The 15,817-nt window shown below is 34.8% G+C and overlaps 1 protein-coding gene across 7 annotated transcripts in view; it reads left to right on the top strand.

The window, feature by feature from the left end:
* Positions 1 to 13,650, top strand: part of ACSL4 (acyl-CoA synthetase long chain family member 4) — an 80,860-nt gene extending 67,210 nt beyond the window's left edge. For 6 of the 7 annotated variants that reach the window (XM_030806723.1, XM_030806725.1, XM_030806726.1 and 3 more), the window contains 3 exons: positions 282 to 396; positions 2,394 to 2,551; positions 10,794 to 13,650. In XM_030806723.1, the coding sequence (XP_030662583.1) occupies positions 282 to 396; positions 2,394 to 2,551; positions 10,794 to 10,951 (431 nt within the window). In that variant the 3' untranslated portion in view covers positions 10,952 to 13,650. The remainder of the gene's footprint in view (positions 1 to 281; positions 397 to 2,393; positions 2,552 to 10,793) is intronic. The other variant, XM_030806728.1, reaches the window with a different exon arrangement.
* Positions 13,651 to 15,817: the final 2,167 nt, after the last annotated feature.

Here is a 15,817-nt window from a genome sequence, read left to right as displayed (position 1 = left end):
AAGCTTTGGGTATAAGGTGTAACTTTTAGCCAATACTTATTTAACTAGGCATTTTCTTTTTAACTGGTGTGTATGGGCAAGCATTATATATATGCAGTTTTTGCCATTTTAAAAGTAATGGCAAAAACCACAATTACTTTTGCACCAACCTAATAATAATTTTAGAAGAAGTAGTTTTGTAAATAATGATTAAGGCAATGATATTGAAAGAAGACAGTCAGAATTGCATATACCTTAGTTAAACAGACTATGGATGACTTAACATTCTTTATGACTTACAGATCGTAAGAAAGATCTAGTGAAGTTACAAGCAGGAGAATATGTATCTCTTGGGAAAGTAGAAGCTGCGCTGAAGAATTGTCCACTTATTGACAACATCTGTGCTTTTGCCAAAAGGTAACTTTCCAAAGTTGTATTTTTTGTTTCATAAGTCAAAAGATATTTAGAAAATAATGTGATTACATATTATCATAAGGGTAACATAGACTTCTCTTAAAATTTTCATCAGATCTGGGGAATTGTACATTTATGAAAGTTAGTGAATTCAACAGCTTGAAGATCATTTTAGATAACTCAGACGTGTTAACTATTTATTGGACACCTGCATCTTGCTAAATACTTAGCTATGCGACAAGTTATTTCATTTAACATCCATGACAACTGAGACTTAGCATAAGTAATTTTCCCAAAAATGTAACACAACTACTACATGTTGAGATGAATTTTGAACCCAAGTTTTTCTAAATCAAAAGCCTAAGAGACTGAGCCATTTTCTTTATATGTTGATATGTCTTATTTTTATGGGTTTTATTCTTTTTAAAAAATTGTAATTGTGGTAAAAAGCATATAACGTAAGATTTACCATCTGAACCATTTCTAAATGTACAGTTCAGTAGTGTTGTGTATATTTACATTGGTGTGCAGCCAATCTCCAGATCTTTTTTTCTTGCAAAATGGAAACTCTATACCCATTAAACAACAACTCCTATTCCTCCTCCCTCCTTCCCCTGGGAACCACCATTCTACTTTCTGTTTCTATGAATTTGACTTCTCTAGAAATCTCACTTAAGTAGAATTATATAGTTTTTGCCTTTTTGTGATTGGCTTAATTCCCTTAGTATAATGTCCTCAAGGATTATCCATGTTGTAGCATATGTCAGAATTTCCTTCATTTTGAAGGCTTAACAATATCCCATTGTATCCATATAATGTATTTTGTTTATATATTCATTGTCAGTGCACATTTTGGTTGCTTCCTCCTCTTGGCTGTTGTGAATAATGCTCCTAGGAAAATGGGTATGCATATATCTCTTTGAGATCCTGCTTTCAATTATGTGGATAGATACCTAGATTTGGAATTGCTGGATCATATGACAGTTCTATTTTTAATTTTTTAAGGAACTGCAATACTGTTTTCCATAGCAACAGCACCATTTTTACATTCCTACAACAGTACACAAACATTCTAGTTCCTCCACTTCTTCACTAGCGCTTGTTTGTTTTATATAATAGTCATCCTCATGGATGTGAGGGGATATTTTGTTTTGGTTTTGATTTGTATTTTCCTAATGATTAGTGCCACTGAGCACCTTTTCCTATGATTATCGCTGGAGAAATGTCTATTCAAGTTCTTTGTTCATTATTTAATTGAGCTATTTGGTTTTTTGTTATTGAGTTGTGGAAATTATATATTCTGTTTATTAACCCCTTATCAGATATATGATTTGCAAATTTTTTTTTCTATTCCATAGATTGCCTTTTTACTCTGCCAATTGAATCTTTTGATACACACAAGTTTTTAATTTTGATGTAGTCCCAGTTATCTGTTTTTTACTTTTGTTGCCTTTGCTTTTGGTGTCACGTCCAAGAAATATTGCCAAATCTATTCTCATAAAGTGTTTCTTCTGTTTTTTTTTTCTAGCAGTTTTATAGTTTTATTAGATTGGTGCAAAAATAATTTCGGTTTTTGCCATTAATGTCAATTACTTTTGCACCGACTTAATAGCTCTTCAATGTTTAGATTTTTGATCCATTTTGAGCTAATTTTTGTATATGTTGTAAGGTAAAGGTCCACCTTCATTCATTGCATGTGGATATCCAGTTTTCCTAGTACCATTTGTTGACGAGACTGTCCTTTCCTCATTGAGTGGTCTTAACACCCTTGTCAAAGATCATTTCTCCATAGATACAAGGGTTTACTTCTAGTTTCTCTATTCCATTGGTCTATATGTCCTTCTTTATGCTGGTACTATGGGTTTTATTATTTCCTAATGAAACTTTAATAAATAAGAGAAATATATATTTGGAATTATCTGTACTGTACTGTTTCATTGACTAGTTTATGAATAACTTTTCTCAATGTTTTCATTTCTATTTTATTTTCCATTTTTTAGTGATCAGTCCTATGTGATCAGTTTTGTGGTTCCTAACCAGAAAAGGTTGACACTTTTGGCACAACAGAAAGGGGTAGAAGGAACTTGGGTTGATATCTGCAATAATCCTGCTATGGAAGCTGAAATACTGAAAGAAATTCGAGAAGCTGCAAATGCCAGTAAGTAGGAAATTGCTAGACTGGTATAGTCACTAAAAGTCATCTAATGATGTCTTTTGCATTAGGCTCTTCAAGACGTTTGCTTTAACAATAAAATACAGGATTTTAAGAAACCTATTTCTTAAATATGTATAATGGATTTCCATGTTGGAAGGATCCTTCAATGTCATATAGTAGAATAACCTATCTAGTTCTTTATTGCATGTTTCAACATCTTTCCCAAAGTGGTCATCTAGCCTGTGTTTGGAATGGTCCATCTTTGGGTAGATCTGTTATATAAATCTACTTTGTGTCTGTAAAGCAGAAATTAGTAACTCTAAGTTTAGTAAATAGTGTTATAACCATGATTATGCTTTGTGTGTATACTTTGGCTCTGTAAATGGACTATCTCAGATGGTACATTAATAACCAGTTGGAGAAAATCTGCTTATATAGTATATGCCAGGAATTGTGTTACACACTAGGAATACAGAAAGTAGTAAGACTCATTTCTTGCTCTCATGTAGTTCATTATCAGGTGAGAGGGGCACATGAGAGAGACAACAATCTTAACAGCAATAGAGAGATGAACAGAGAATCATGGTACCACAGATGAGGGTACCTAACCTACTTGGGAGGACATGGAAGAGATGTCACTTAAGCTCATTCTTAAGGGTTAATTAGAAGTTAACTAGGTTGGGCATTCTAGGCCAAGAAGCAACATGAGAAAGGCAAATAGGTATGAAAAGGATGATGTGTGCGGGGAACTACAAGGAGTCTGGTGTTACCAGTACAGTGCAAAGTATGAGGTAAGGCTGTAGAGGTTAGCAGCGGCCAAGTTGTGTAGTACCTTCTATGCTGTGTTCAGAAATTTGGATGTAATCCTGTAGACAGTGAGGAGCCATTGGCAGGTGTTACTAGGTTAGTGATGTGGCCAGGTTTGCATTTTGGAGAGATGCAGTCACTCTGGAGGCCATGCTGAAGATGAATTTGAAGGGGACTGGACTGAGGCAGAAGGCTAGTTGAAGAAGACTGTAGGAGATACCTAGACTGGGGGTAGTGAGTAATGAGGGCCTGAAGCAGGGAATCAGGAAACGTTTATGAAGCAAAATTGGCATACTTCAGTGATTAATTGGATAACATAGATAAGGGAAAAGAGGAGTCTAGGATAGCCCCCAGATTTGTAGCTGAAGCGACAAGGTAAATACTACTACTCATTGAGCTAGAAAATACAAGAGGAAGAGCTGGCATATACAAGAAGATGATGAGGTCAGTATGGGACACATGTAGTTTGAAACACGTTTTGACAACCCCATCAAAAAGTGGGCAAAGGATATGAACAGACACTTCTCAAAAGAAGACATTTATGCAGCCAACAGACACATGAAAAAATGCTCATCATCACTGGCCATCAGAGAAATGCAAATCAAAACCACAGTGAGGTACCATCTCACACCAGTTAGAATGGCCATCATTAAAAAGTCAGGAAACAACAGGTGCTGGAGAGGATGTGGAGAAATAGGAACACTTCTACACTGTTGGTGGGACTGTGAACTAGTTCAACCATTGTGGAAGACAGTGTGGCGATTCCTCAAGGATCTAGAAGTAGAAATACCATTTGACCCAGCCATCCCATTACTGGGTATATACCCAAAGGATTATAAATCATGCTGCTATAAAGACACATTCACACGTATGTTTATTGCGGCAGTATTCACAAGAGCAAAGACTTGGAACCAACCCAAATGTCCATCAATAATAGACCAGATTAAGAAAATGTGGCACATACACACCATGGAATACTATGCAGCCATAAAAAAGGATGAATTCATGTCCTTTGTGGGGACATGGATGAAGCTGGAAACCATTATTCTCAGCAAACTATCGCAAGGACAGAAAACCAAACACCGCATGTTCTCACTCATAGGTGGGAATTGAACAATGAGAACACTTGGGCACAGGAAGGGGAACATCACACACTGGGGCCTGTCGTGGGGTGGGGGGAGGGATAGCATTAGGAGATATACCTAATGTACATGATGAGTTAATGGGTGCAGCACACCAACATGGCACATGTATACATATGTAACAAACCTGCACGTTGTGCACATGTACCCTAGAACTTAAAGTATAAAACAAACAAAAAAACACGTTTTGGATAATCAAAGTTAAAATGTCTAGCAGGCGGTTGTGTATAGTCCAAATCTTATTGGGAAAGGCCTGGACTCTACTGTAGACTCGGGGATAATTGAAACCATGAAAGTAGATGGGCCAACCTTGGGTGAGATTGTAAAGGGAGAACAGGAGGCTGTGGATGGGTCTCTGGATAACACCAGCATATAAGGAATGGATGAAGAAAGAGATGTATGTGGGAAGCATGATTGGCAAGATGCCAGGAGAGCAATGCCCATGCAGACCACTGCTAAGAGAGTTTCAGGAAAGAGAGTAATCAACAGTTTTACATTAGCAGAAAGGACTGACAAAGCTTATTGGAACATTGATTGGAAAATTAAAGAGATTAAAAATTAATGCTCAAGTTCAATAGTAGGCTTTTTTTCTTTTTTCCCAACGAGGGATTCCATGTGGGTGGCTGATTTTACAACCTTTTTTTAAGTTTAAATTTTATCAATATAACAACTATATATAGTTTAAAAAATGTCAGTATTATGGACTTGCAACAAAAAGCAGCCCATATTGTATCCCTCTTTTCCCTAAGTCTCATCTGTCTTCAACTTTAGTTGTTTTTTTTAAGTTTCTGGCATTCGTCTCCATTTTTCTAAAGAAAATGGTTATATTGCCCCTTCTTGAATTTTTCATATGTGATGTTACGGACTTTTATGGACCTCTAACCATAGAAGATGATTTAGCTTTCTTATAACCATTCTCCTCGCCTTCCCCACCACACTTTTTCTTTTCCAATAGATAGTACAATTTGCATTTTATACCCATGTTTCCGTTATGACTATGAAAATATTCACAGCTGAACTACATAGTGTTTTATGATTGTATTTCCTTTCTTGGACAATTTTTTGTGTTTCCCTGGATCTTAAAATTTCCTCTCTTCATTAGTTTTTTGTATACCTATTCTTAACTCTTCCTCTAAACTCTGATAAAATTGTAAAAATTCTCCCTAATACAGGAAAGGATAGCATGTCTGTATTTTTGTTCTCGGAGACATACTTCTTAGAGCCCTTTATCCTCGTGCTGAAATTTAGACTATTTGCTCCCCAGGGCTTCCCTTTACTATCATCCTGGGAATTTCCTTTGCTTCTCTCCTATGTTGGATCCTGTTTGCTGGATCTCATATCTGTCTTTTTCCTGGTTTACTCGCCGGTTTGGGTAGAGCACATCCTTCAGCAGCTTCCTGAGAAAGGTGCATGGGAGGTAAATTTTTGAGACGGTGCTTGCATGTCTGAATATGTTTTTATTCTGTCCTCACCCTTGAGATGTGTCTTGGCATATTTTAGAGTGATAAATTCTAAATCATTTTTCCTGAACACTTTGCAGACTTGGCTTTGTTATCTTCCAACTCCAGTGTTGCATCCTGATTCCCATTCCTTTGTGTATGATCTATTTTATCTCTCCTAGCTTTCAGAGTCATTATGTTAATTTCTGGTGTTTTGATAGTTCATAATGATGTATCTTAGTGTGGGTCTTTGATCATTTATCATTGTGCATACTTGTTGTGGGCCCTTTCAGTATGGAGATCTCTGCCCTTCAGTTCTGGGAAATGTTAATTTATCTTTTGTTTGTTCATTTGCTTTTTTTCCCCATAATTCCCCCCACCCTGTGTGTCTGTTTCTGGGACTACTTTAATATGGCTGTTGGACTTCAGCTTTCATCCTCTAATTTTATTATCCTTTTTAAAATTTTCTATTTCTCTTTTTGTTTTATATTCTGGCAGAGTCTCTCAACTTTATCATCTCTTCTGTCTACTGAATTCCAATTTCCACTATCAGAATTTTAATTTTCAAGAGCTTGTTCCTGTTCTCTCAGTGTTCCTTTTAATAGCACCCTGTTGCTCTTTCATGGATGCAGTCAATGCATTGTCTCTTATTCCTCTGAGGATATTTAAAGGAATCCTTTTTATGTAGTTTTCTTCTCCTGTTATTGTCTCTTACCTCCAAGTTGCCCTTTATGCTTGCCTTGGTTGTTGAGTCCCAAGTGTCTGCTGATCCTTGTATGTCCATATTTAAGAACCAGGTACTAAAAAACTGTTTGGAAAGCTTACTGGGCTTCACTGAAAAGGCATTCCAATGTTAGTGTCTTTTTCTCTTAAGTCATTCTGTTTCTCCAAAGGAGATTTCTCCAGTCTCTTGCCCGGGCGATACTAGCCTGACTGCCAGAATTCTGGTAGCTGAAAGAGGTAAAGGAGTTACTTGGGGGATGGGAGAGCAGTGGATCTCACCCTCACTGAATCCTTCTCTTTTCAGCCTTACTCCCTCCTTCTGTTGTACCTAATGTCCATGAGTCCCGAGTCTCTGCTTCAGTTTTTCCAAAAAGTAGACCTGCCTACAAATGGCTTTGAGAAGAGCAGCATAGGGTGAGGAAGAACTATTCTCTAAACAGGCTGGAGCCCAGTGCTGCTGTTTCCAGCTTTACCCCTCATCTCTATCTTCAGAGGCACAGGCTTAAGGGGCACTTGCCTGGGCTCTACTGTGAGGGCAGTTTGCTGCTTGTTGGCACCCTCTTTTGTTGGTAGTTGCTTTGGCTTCCTCAGCCCTAAATTAATTACCACGAATTCCTTTGCTTTTTGTCTTCTAAGATTTTGTTGCACTTTCTCATTCAATGCCCTTTTTCTCTTGTTTCACTTTTTGCCTTGTGGTTAATACCTTTTTCATTTTTAAATTATTCTAAACAATTTAAATTCTTTTTTAGGTAGAACAGAGAAAAACTATATACTCTTCGTGTTTTGTTGGAAGCTGTTAACCTAATTTTAACCCATTGTTTTTCTCTTACAAATAAAAATATCATTTTTCTGATTATAGGTTATCTATACTCATTATAAAATATTGGACAACAGAATATTACAAAGAAGGAAGTAAAAATCACTTGAGAGTAGTTTATCTTTGGGTGGCGAGATTACATTTTGGTATATATACTTAACCTGTCAACATAATTGAAGTTTTTCTATGTCTGTAAATAGAAAATTACAGTATCATTTTAAATACTAAACAGTCCCAGTGCATGAACAGCCATTTAAGTCCCTATTAGATTTTTAGGTGAGTTTCACCTTCTTCCCCATCACTGTAAACAAATATAACACGAATCTTGTATACTCAATTATTTTCTTATGTGATTATTTTCTTAGTGTGAATTCCTAGAAACAGAGTTTCTGAGTCAAAGAGAATATATATTTTAAAGACTTTTCCTCATTGCCAAATTGCTGCCTCTCCCCAGGAAAACTGAACCGGCTTATATTCCTATCAGAGATACATGAATATACCTATTTCTCTAACTGGGCTTCTATTATTTCTATTTATTAAAAATATTAACTACTTAGGTTACATTTTGGTTTAAAAATATAGTTTATAATAATAGTTTTTCTACCTGAAAACTAATTTCTCCCCAAGAATAATTTTCTGAATTCTAGACACTGTAAACTTTTAAATAACAATTGCCTGTTAACATAATCAGATTGAAAAAGCTTATTTATTTTATGCCTATAAAAACAGTGTGACGTAATATTTCCTTCTTCAAGGTGGTTTTGTTATAATATTACTGATATAACACACTTTTATATTAATGACACCAGGCTCCCAGAACCTTTTTTGATACAAAGCCTGATTTGCTTTCAATATAGTATTTCCAAAAATATACAGTATTTTCTTTAGGTATTTAAGTATAGCATTTCAAATATAGTATTTTCTTTAAATATAGTATTTCAAGAAATATATAGTATTTCAACCAAAAGGCTAATCATCAGAGGTGCACTGTAGTTATTCTTATTCATCCTCTGAATATATTAATGGATTAGAATGTGACTTGAATAATTTTCCATTGCATATTTAATTGTGTAGAAGCAACAATGGGGGAAGTCAAACTGTATCTCACTTTGTTAGAAGACAGAATAAAATCCTAGGACCCACTAGGTCCTCATAACTTCCCTGTGCTTAGAGTGAGGCATGTAACTCATGATCTGGATAATGAATGGTAATCATGAGCTAAATGTATAAATCATAAACCTTTTGTGCCACAAAGGATTTATCTTGCCAACATTGTGCAAATTATAATTTCAGAGACTTATGCAAAAAAGTGTAAAATAGTTTTGATTGTATTCAGCAAATCTGTCAGAAATTATACATCTTTCATAGCAGGCCTCTTCATATTTTAAGTGTAATTGTGAGGTATACATAGTATCATAAGAATGCAAAATACTTGTTTTTGGGTGATTTGAGCAACTACTAATGGCTATGAAAATCGATATTTGCTGCCACCTGCAGGTCACATTTCATAATGTTCTAGTTAATTCAGATAAAAATGCCACGTTTTTGTTTGTTTTTCCTTCCCCTAACCTTTCTCACTTGTTGGCAATTTATTCTGTTTACAGGAAACTGTGATAGTCCATTGCTTCCTATGGCTTGGGGTATTAGATAATGTTTAGGAGTTTTCAAGATGAAACTTCTATAGCAGTCTTTATTTTTTTGGCTTTAAAGTAGGAATTTAACTAAATAGATTGTTTTCAGCCTGCTTTCATTTGCTTGTGTGCAACTGAAATAATGTGTTTGCCTTGTCCCAATTTTGTCAGTGTTTCTGGACCAGGACCTATGTATGTAAGAAAAGTAAAATGAAATAAAAAATTTGGGGGCCAAATCTGTAGCTGAGAATTTAACTGTTTCCTTGAGTTCCAAATGTGACCTTGGGAGCAGATAAGCTTATTTTATGAACCTCTGTGTAACTGAGCTGTACTTTAATAACAGAGTAGACCTGGTTAATTCAAGCAAGTTTTATGTTCCTTTACGACCCATTCAGGCATTATTCTTAGGAAGTTGGTTCTAATTTATATTTAATTTTTCATACTCAACTTTATATTTTTCTGTCATTTTAGTGAGAAACTCGCTAGTTCAATCAGGCTTTCATAAAACGTAGACTAGTACTAGAAAAGAACTTTGGTGAATGTGAGTTCTTTGGGCTTGCCACTGAAACCAAATCATTTTTAAACTCAGCTAGGCTATTTTGTAGTAGTTTTTAAAAATGTGCGAATGTTTGCTTCTTGGCAATTGCTGTTTTAAATAATCACATAAAATAACATTTTATGTTGATTAACATAACATCTGTTGATTAACATTACTGTTAATAGGCCTCCATAATTTAAATAATTACCCTTGTAGTCATAATCAATAACTTGATGGCATATAATTTATGGAATTTAAAAGTATTAATACTGTATTAATTACCTTTATGTCCTTCCGTATATTTTTTCCAATATGTATTAAGTTATCTAACTCAAATACAATATTCATTGCATCAGTTTTTATACCATTTAAAGATATGAAATTCACAATCCCCTTTTTAATCTGCATTTAAATACGTAGTAAAGTTTATAAAGAGTATTTGTCTAGAGACTTTTCTGTAGAATGAATTAATAAACTTGTATGTATTTATGGAGGGCTCTCAACCGTATGGATGGCAGTGAAAAAAATCAAAGACCTTGCTTTTATGGAGCTCGCATTTTAGCTCCATGGTAAAACAAATATATAATATGTTGGGTGGTGATAACTACTTTGAACAAAGCATAGTGTTAAGAAGATATAGAGAGACAAAGGGACTTCTCTTTGGTTATGAGTGGTCAGGGAAGTCCTCTCCGGGGAGGTGGCATTTGAGCAGACATATAGATAAAGTATGGAAGTGACACACAACTGTATTGAGAAAGACCATCTCAGGCAGATACAAAGTCTCTGAAGAGGAAGATGTGTGTGTATGTGTATGTGTGTGTGTGTGTGTGTGTGTGTGTATAAATAATGTATATGTATGTATATTTTAATAACCACATAGACTAAAACTATCCAACTGAAACAACTTATGTATACTTTGAGAAATATAAAATGAAATTGTAAGGTAGAGGTAGCATTAATAAACTATCTAGCATACCATTAAATAAGTTTGTGGTGATTGGTGATTCAACACCCGAATCATCTAGGTAAATCTTGAAAAACTCATATTTTATTAATTGCTTCTCCTTCCCCTTCTTTCCCTGTCCCCACTCCTTTCTCCTGTCTTTCCCCCCCTCTCTTTTTCTCCCATCTTTCACTTCTAATTTCAGTGAAATTGGAGCGATTTGAAATTCCAATCAAGGTTCGATTAAGCCCAGAGCCATGGACCCCTGAAACTGGTTTGGTAACTGATGCTTTCAAACTGAAAAGGAAGGAGCTGAAGAACCATTACCTCAAAGACATTGAACGAATGTATGGGGGCAAATAAAATGTTGCTCTCTTATTGACAGTTGTGCGGGAGGTAGCCTGGTGGTTTTCAACTTCTAGAATTTTAAGCCTTTGTTGAGCTGTTAGAATGTAAAGTATATCATTCTAAAGATAGAGTAAAAAGAAAACAAAACCAAAAGTTATTAAAATTGTTGTCCGGTTTACTTTAACTTAGTTTTGCATAGTTCTAGTGCAGCTGAAATTGAAAAGTCATTTCCCTTTAGCTGTGTTATTATAGAGCAGAAATTCTGTTTTTAAAAATTAGCCTAAGATATACTTGTTTTTGTAAAGAAAAATATTTAATGTTGAACAAAATAAATTGGAGTTGGAGTAGAATGTAGTTTGAGGAAATTTGCAGCTTCCAATGCCTCTTGTCTTCCTATTTCAGAAGTTTAAATATTAAGCATGACAGAAAATATGTATTAACACTACTCAAAGCAAAAGTGCTGCAGGGCTTTAAAATTCTCTTCCAACCATTTATCTTGGAGGAAAAATTCAATAGTAATATAATACACAAAATCAAATAATACCTTAGAAGGTATTAAGATTATAATGGTTGCATAGGTTAGATATAGAGTCATTGTAATGTTGTGAATAATTACAGTGCCTAAAATAAGAATAAAACAACATATACAACACCAAAAAATATCTAGTAATATGTTTAAAGGGAAATTGAGCTGCTTTTTTGAAACTTTGAGATCTAAAAATAACTGTAATTATTTGAATGACTTAAGAGGAAAGTACATTTTTTGAAATGCTGAAAATTGCCTTTCTGTGTTTATTCAAACTGAAAAGCTGAGACCAAGAGCAAAACGACAGGAAGGTAAAAAGTTAACTGGCAAACATTTTCTCTTAGAAAAGATGATAAAATCGTAAGTATTTGGAATTAGAACCCTTGCACAGCACTGAACCTGGGAAAGAGATTTAAACTCTGAATTTATCTTTGATAACAGGGATTGATTTTAAAATGTACATGTATTAAATTACATTTGTAATTTAAGGTCTGTTTGCTGTTCCTGATTTGATTCTTGATCAGTAGTTTGCATTTCAGAAAGCCTTTCATTTTGCTTTAATGTTAGCAAAGCGGGTTATAATGAATGACTTCCCCAATATCTTGCTCGAACTTACGGGTGATTAACTTGGATGAGTTTTGGGAAGTTAAAGGGAAGAAAACACTGTTATCATTTTTTCCTGTTTGGGAAGAGCTTAGAAACTGGAAATACTAGATTTGGGAGAAGGGCAGAGTTACTTGATAAGGGACTGATGTTTGTGCAGTAACTTGGGAGTGTGGTTTCTTTTTGAATCTTTAATTAAAACCTGGGATTATATATCCCTGATAAATATTCACACTTGAACCATAGTTACTGTAAAATGCAAAAAATCTTAATACTGTTATTCTTTGCACTTTTTCTTAATCATTTTTTATATATATGCATATGTATGTGTGTGTGTGTGTGTGTTGCTTATGTTGTTTTGTACAGATGTGGGCCACCATTGCAACAAAATACATTCTTTTTGCTCTAAAATATTTATAAAGAAAATACTTAAATGTTATGTATATGGTGGTAATAAGGGAAAAATCAAGTATTATAAACAAGAATGAAGGTTTTTGTAAAGATTTCTGTTCAGTGTTTTGCAAGGTAAAATTTTAGGCAAGTTTTCCCTGAAGTTATGTGTATGTGAGTATTCTCATTCTTCCCAACTTGCCTTTGAAGAGTGAAATACCATTATTATCAAGTAGACTACTGTTCAGCTTTTATTCCTGCCCTGCTGTTTATCCCTTAAGAATGAGTTTCTTAGACTTTTCCAATATGTGATTTTTTTTTCCCATTTAGAATGGTGATTTTAAATGTGTGAGTGCATGTACTATCTTATCTCAGATATTTGCACCCCCAATCTGCCCCCAACTCCCAAAAGCTAGAACACTGCCAACTGATCTGTTATAGGTCCTTTAGAAACACATAATTAACACTTAAGGTTGGGTGCTGCTAATTCTTTGCAAAAATCCAAATATTGTTAAGGGACCAGGGAGATGCCACTACCCCTTGATTTTCCATCTAAAAATATACATGTTTATGTAAACAAATCTTTCCATATCCATAGTGACTTTTCAAGTATTTAAACCTAAAGATTTTGATCTCACATTTTTATACCTGTTTAAATTGCTCACAATTATTACATACACGTCAGCCATCAACTAAAGTTGTACTTTAAAAATTTACTACAATATGTACATTTCTAAGTCAAACACTTGTGACTTTTGCTTTAATTCCATGGATGTTCCTGCCTCCTTGATATTTGTATTTATTCTTTTTTTCTCTAGAGTAGAGGTATAATTGTGTGATATTTCAGAAATACAGATAAATGATTCAAAAAGTCACAGTTAAGGAGAATCATGTTTCTTTGATCATGAATAACTGATTAGTAATTCTTGCCTATATTTTCCCGATAGCATATGACAAATGTTTCTAAGGTAACAAGATGAAAACAGATAAAGATTGTGTGGTGTTTTGGATTTGGAGAGAAATATTTTAATTTTTAAATGCAGTTGCAAATTGTATTCATATTTGTACTTTCTGTTAAAATGCACGATTGCAGAATTGTTTAGATTTTGTGTTTATTCTTGATGAAAAGCTTTGTTTGTTCTTGTTTTTAAGTTTGCACTCAAATCTTAAGAAATAAATTCACCCATGTTATCAAGCCAATTTGTACTTCATTATGCATTGAGATAAAATCTCTAAGTTTGAAGATTATTAACCAAACTTTTAAACACATATTTTTAAAGTACTCATCTCCAGGTTTATGGAATTGCATTAAGCAGTTAAACCGGCTTGTATAGTCCCATCCATTAGTTCAGAGTATTTGAATCCCAAACTGTTACTTTGGTCCAGTCAATAGAGTAAAACCCCTTTGTAACACTGATACTTTGGGACAAAACATGGATTGTTAGTAGGTGCTACCAAATTGTAACTGCTACTTTTAGGCTAATTAATATTTTAGAGAAAAATTAATTTGAGTTATATGAGGGTGTGTATAAAATGGCATTAAGAGCTCTATTTCCTGGCTTTGCCACTGTAGTTGTGTAACTTTCGGCAAATTAATTAACATTTTGGAGCTGCATTTCTTCATCTGGAAAAATTGGGTTGATGGATAATAGGATCTGCCTAATAGGATTGTTGTGAGAGTTAAAATGTAAAGTGTTTAGAACAATAGCTTATGTTAGCTATTATTATAATAATTATTATTGTATCTATACACTATTCATCAGTCAGTTGTTTAAAGTATTGACTAGCATACTCAGGACCTTAAAGAACTGACTGCCCCTGAAGATTTTGTGAAAAAAGTTCTAGATCTAGAGGTCAGGAGACCTGGGCTTATTGACACTAGCTTTGTAACCATGGGCCAATCTCATAACCTTAGCCATAGCCTTAGTTTCTTCTTCCCATTAAAAAACAAAAAAACTTCAAAAATGATGCCTTTTGCAAAAAGGGAAAGACAAATGACAGAAGAAATAGGGAACATGATAGTCCTTATGGTCCATCATGTCTAGCTTTAGTGTTGTGATATTACTGTTCCAAGCTCTATTTTCTTAAATGATGCCCTAGGTTCTGAGTTTCCTATAGGGCTATGAGGCTATGGATCACAAGAAGTTGAGGATTCTACTAGGTGTAAGGAATCTGTGACTCTTTCTTTTTTATTATTTATGTATTTTTGTCTTGAGATAGGGTCTCACTCTGTCACCCAGGCTGGAGTACAGTGGCTTCATCATAGCTCACTGCAGCCTTGAACTCCTGGGCTCAAGCGATCCTTTCTCACTTTAGCCGCCCAAGTATTTGGGACTACAAGCACGCACCAGCATGCCCAGCTAATTATTATTATTTTTTTTTGTAGAGATGGGGACTCGCTATGTTGCCCAGGCTGGTCTTGAACTCCTGTCATCAAGCAATCCTCCCACCTCAGCCACCCAAAGCGCTGGGATTACAAATGTGAGCCACAGTGCCTGACCCTTATGTTTTTTTAAATTTTAATCAGAGTTTTGCAAACATAATGTAAAGGAGTGCTTCCAAACTTCTTCTTATTGTGATCCACAATACTGTGCACACATATTTTATGAAAATATTTTGTGAAAAAACAATACTAATGAGATGCACACTGGTTTTCTATTCTATTTCATTTATTTAAATGTTGGCTGTTACTCACTAAATTTATTTAATTACCCTGTAAAATAGTGCTGTTCAGTAGAACTTTCTGTGAAGTTGAAAATATTCAGTATCTGCACTATCCACTGTAGTAGCTGCCAGCCACGTGTGGCCGTGGATGATTTAAAATGTGGTTATTGTTGGCCAGGCCCGGTGGCTCACACCTACAATCCCAGTACTTTGGAAGGCTAAGATGGGAGGATCGCTTGAGGCCAAGAGTTTGAGACAAGCCTGGTTAACGTAGTGGGACCCCAGCTCTAAAAAAATAAAAATAAAAATAAAATAACAAAAATTTAAAAGATCTTTAAAAAATAAAATGTGGTTAGTATGAGGAACTGGATTTTTATTTTTATGTCCATATTGGACAGCATCACTCCAGAGAGATTGTAAGTCACGGTTTGAAAAGCACAGGTTTAAAGGCAGCTATTCTACAAAGTCTCTGAAAAACAGCTATCCACTGCCTTCATCCTCCCCATTTCCTCTGCCTCAGAGGCAACCACTTTTAACTCTTAATTGATTGTTTTGGTGTTTACCGTCTTGTATCTAAATAACATGCTTGTATCCCTGCTTCTTGATTTTATCAACTTTTCAGTGTACACAGGGACACTTCTCATCCTCTCAATATAAATGCATAGTTAGATCAATAAGTCTTTACATTATAATAACTG

Source organism: Nomascus leucogenys, chromosome X (genome assembly GCF_006542625.1).
Source record: "Nomascus leucogenys isolate Asia chromosome X, Asia_NLE_v1, whole genome shotgun sequence".
Lineage (NCBI taxonomy): Eukaryota > Metazoa > Chordata > Mammalia > Primates > Hylobatidae > Nomascus > Nomascus leucogenys.
This window is presented reverse-complemented; position numbering and strand designations above follow the sequence as displayed.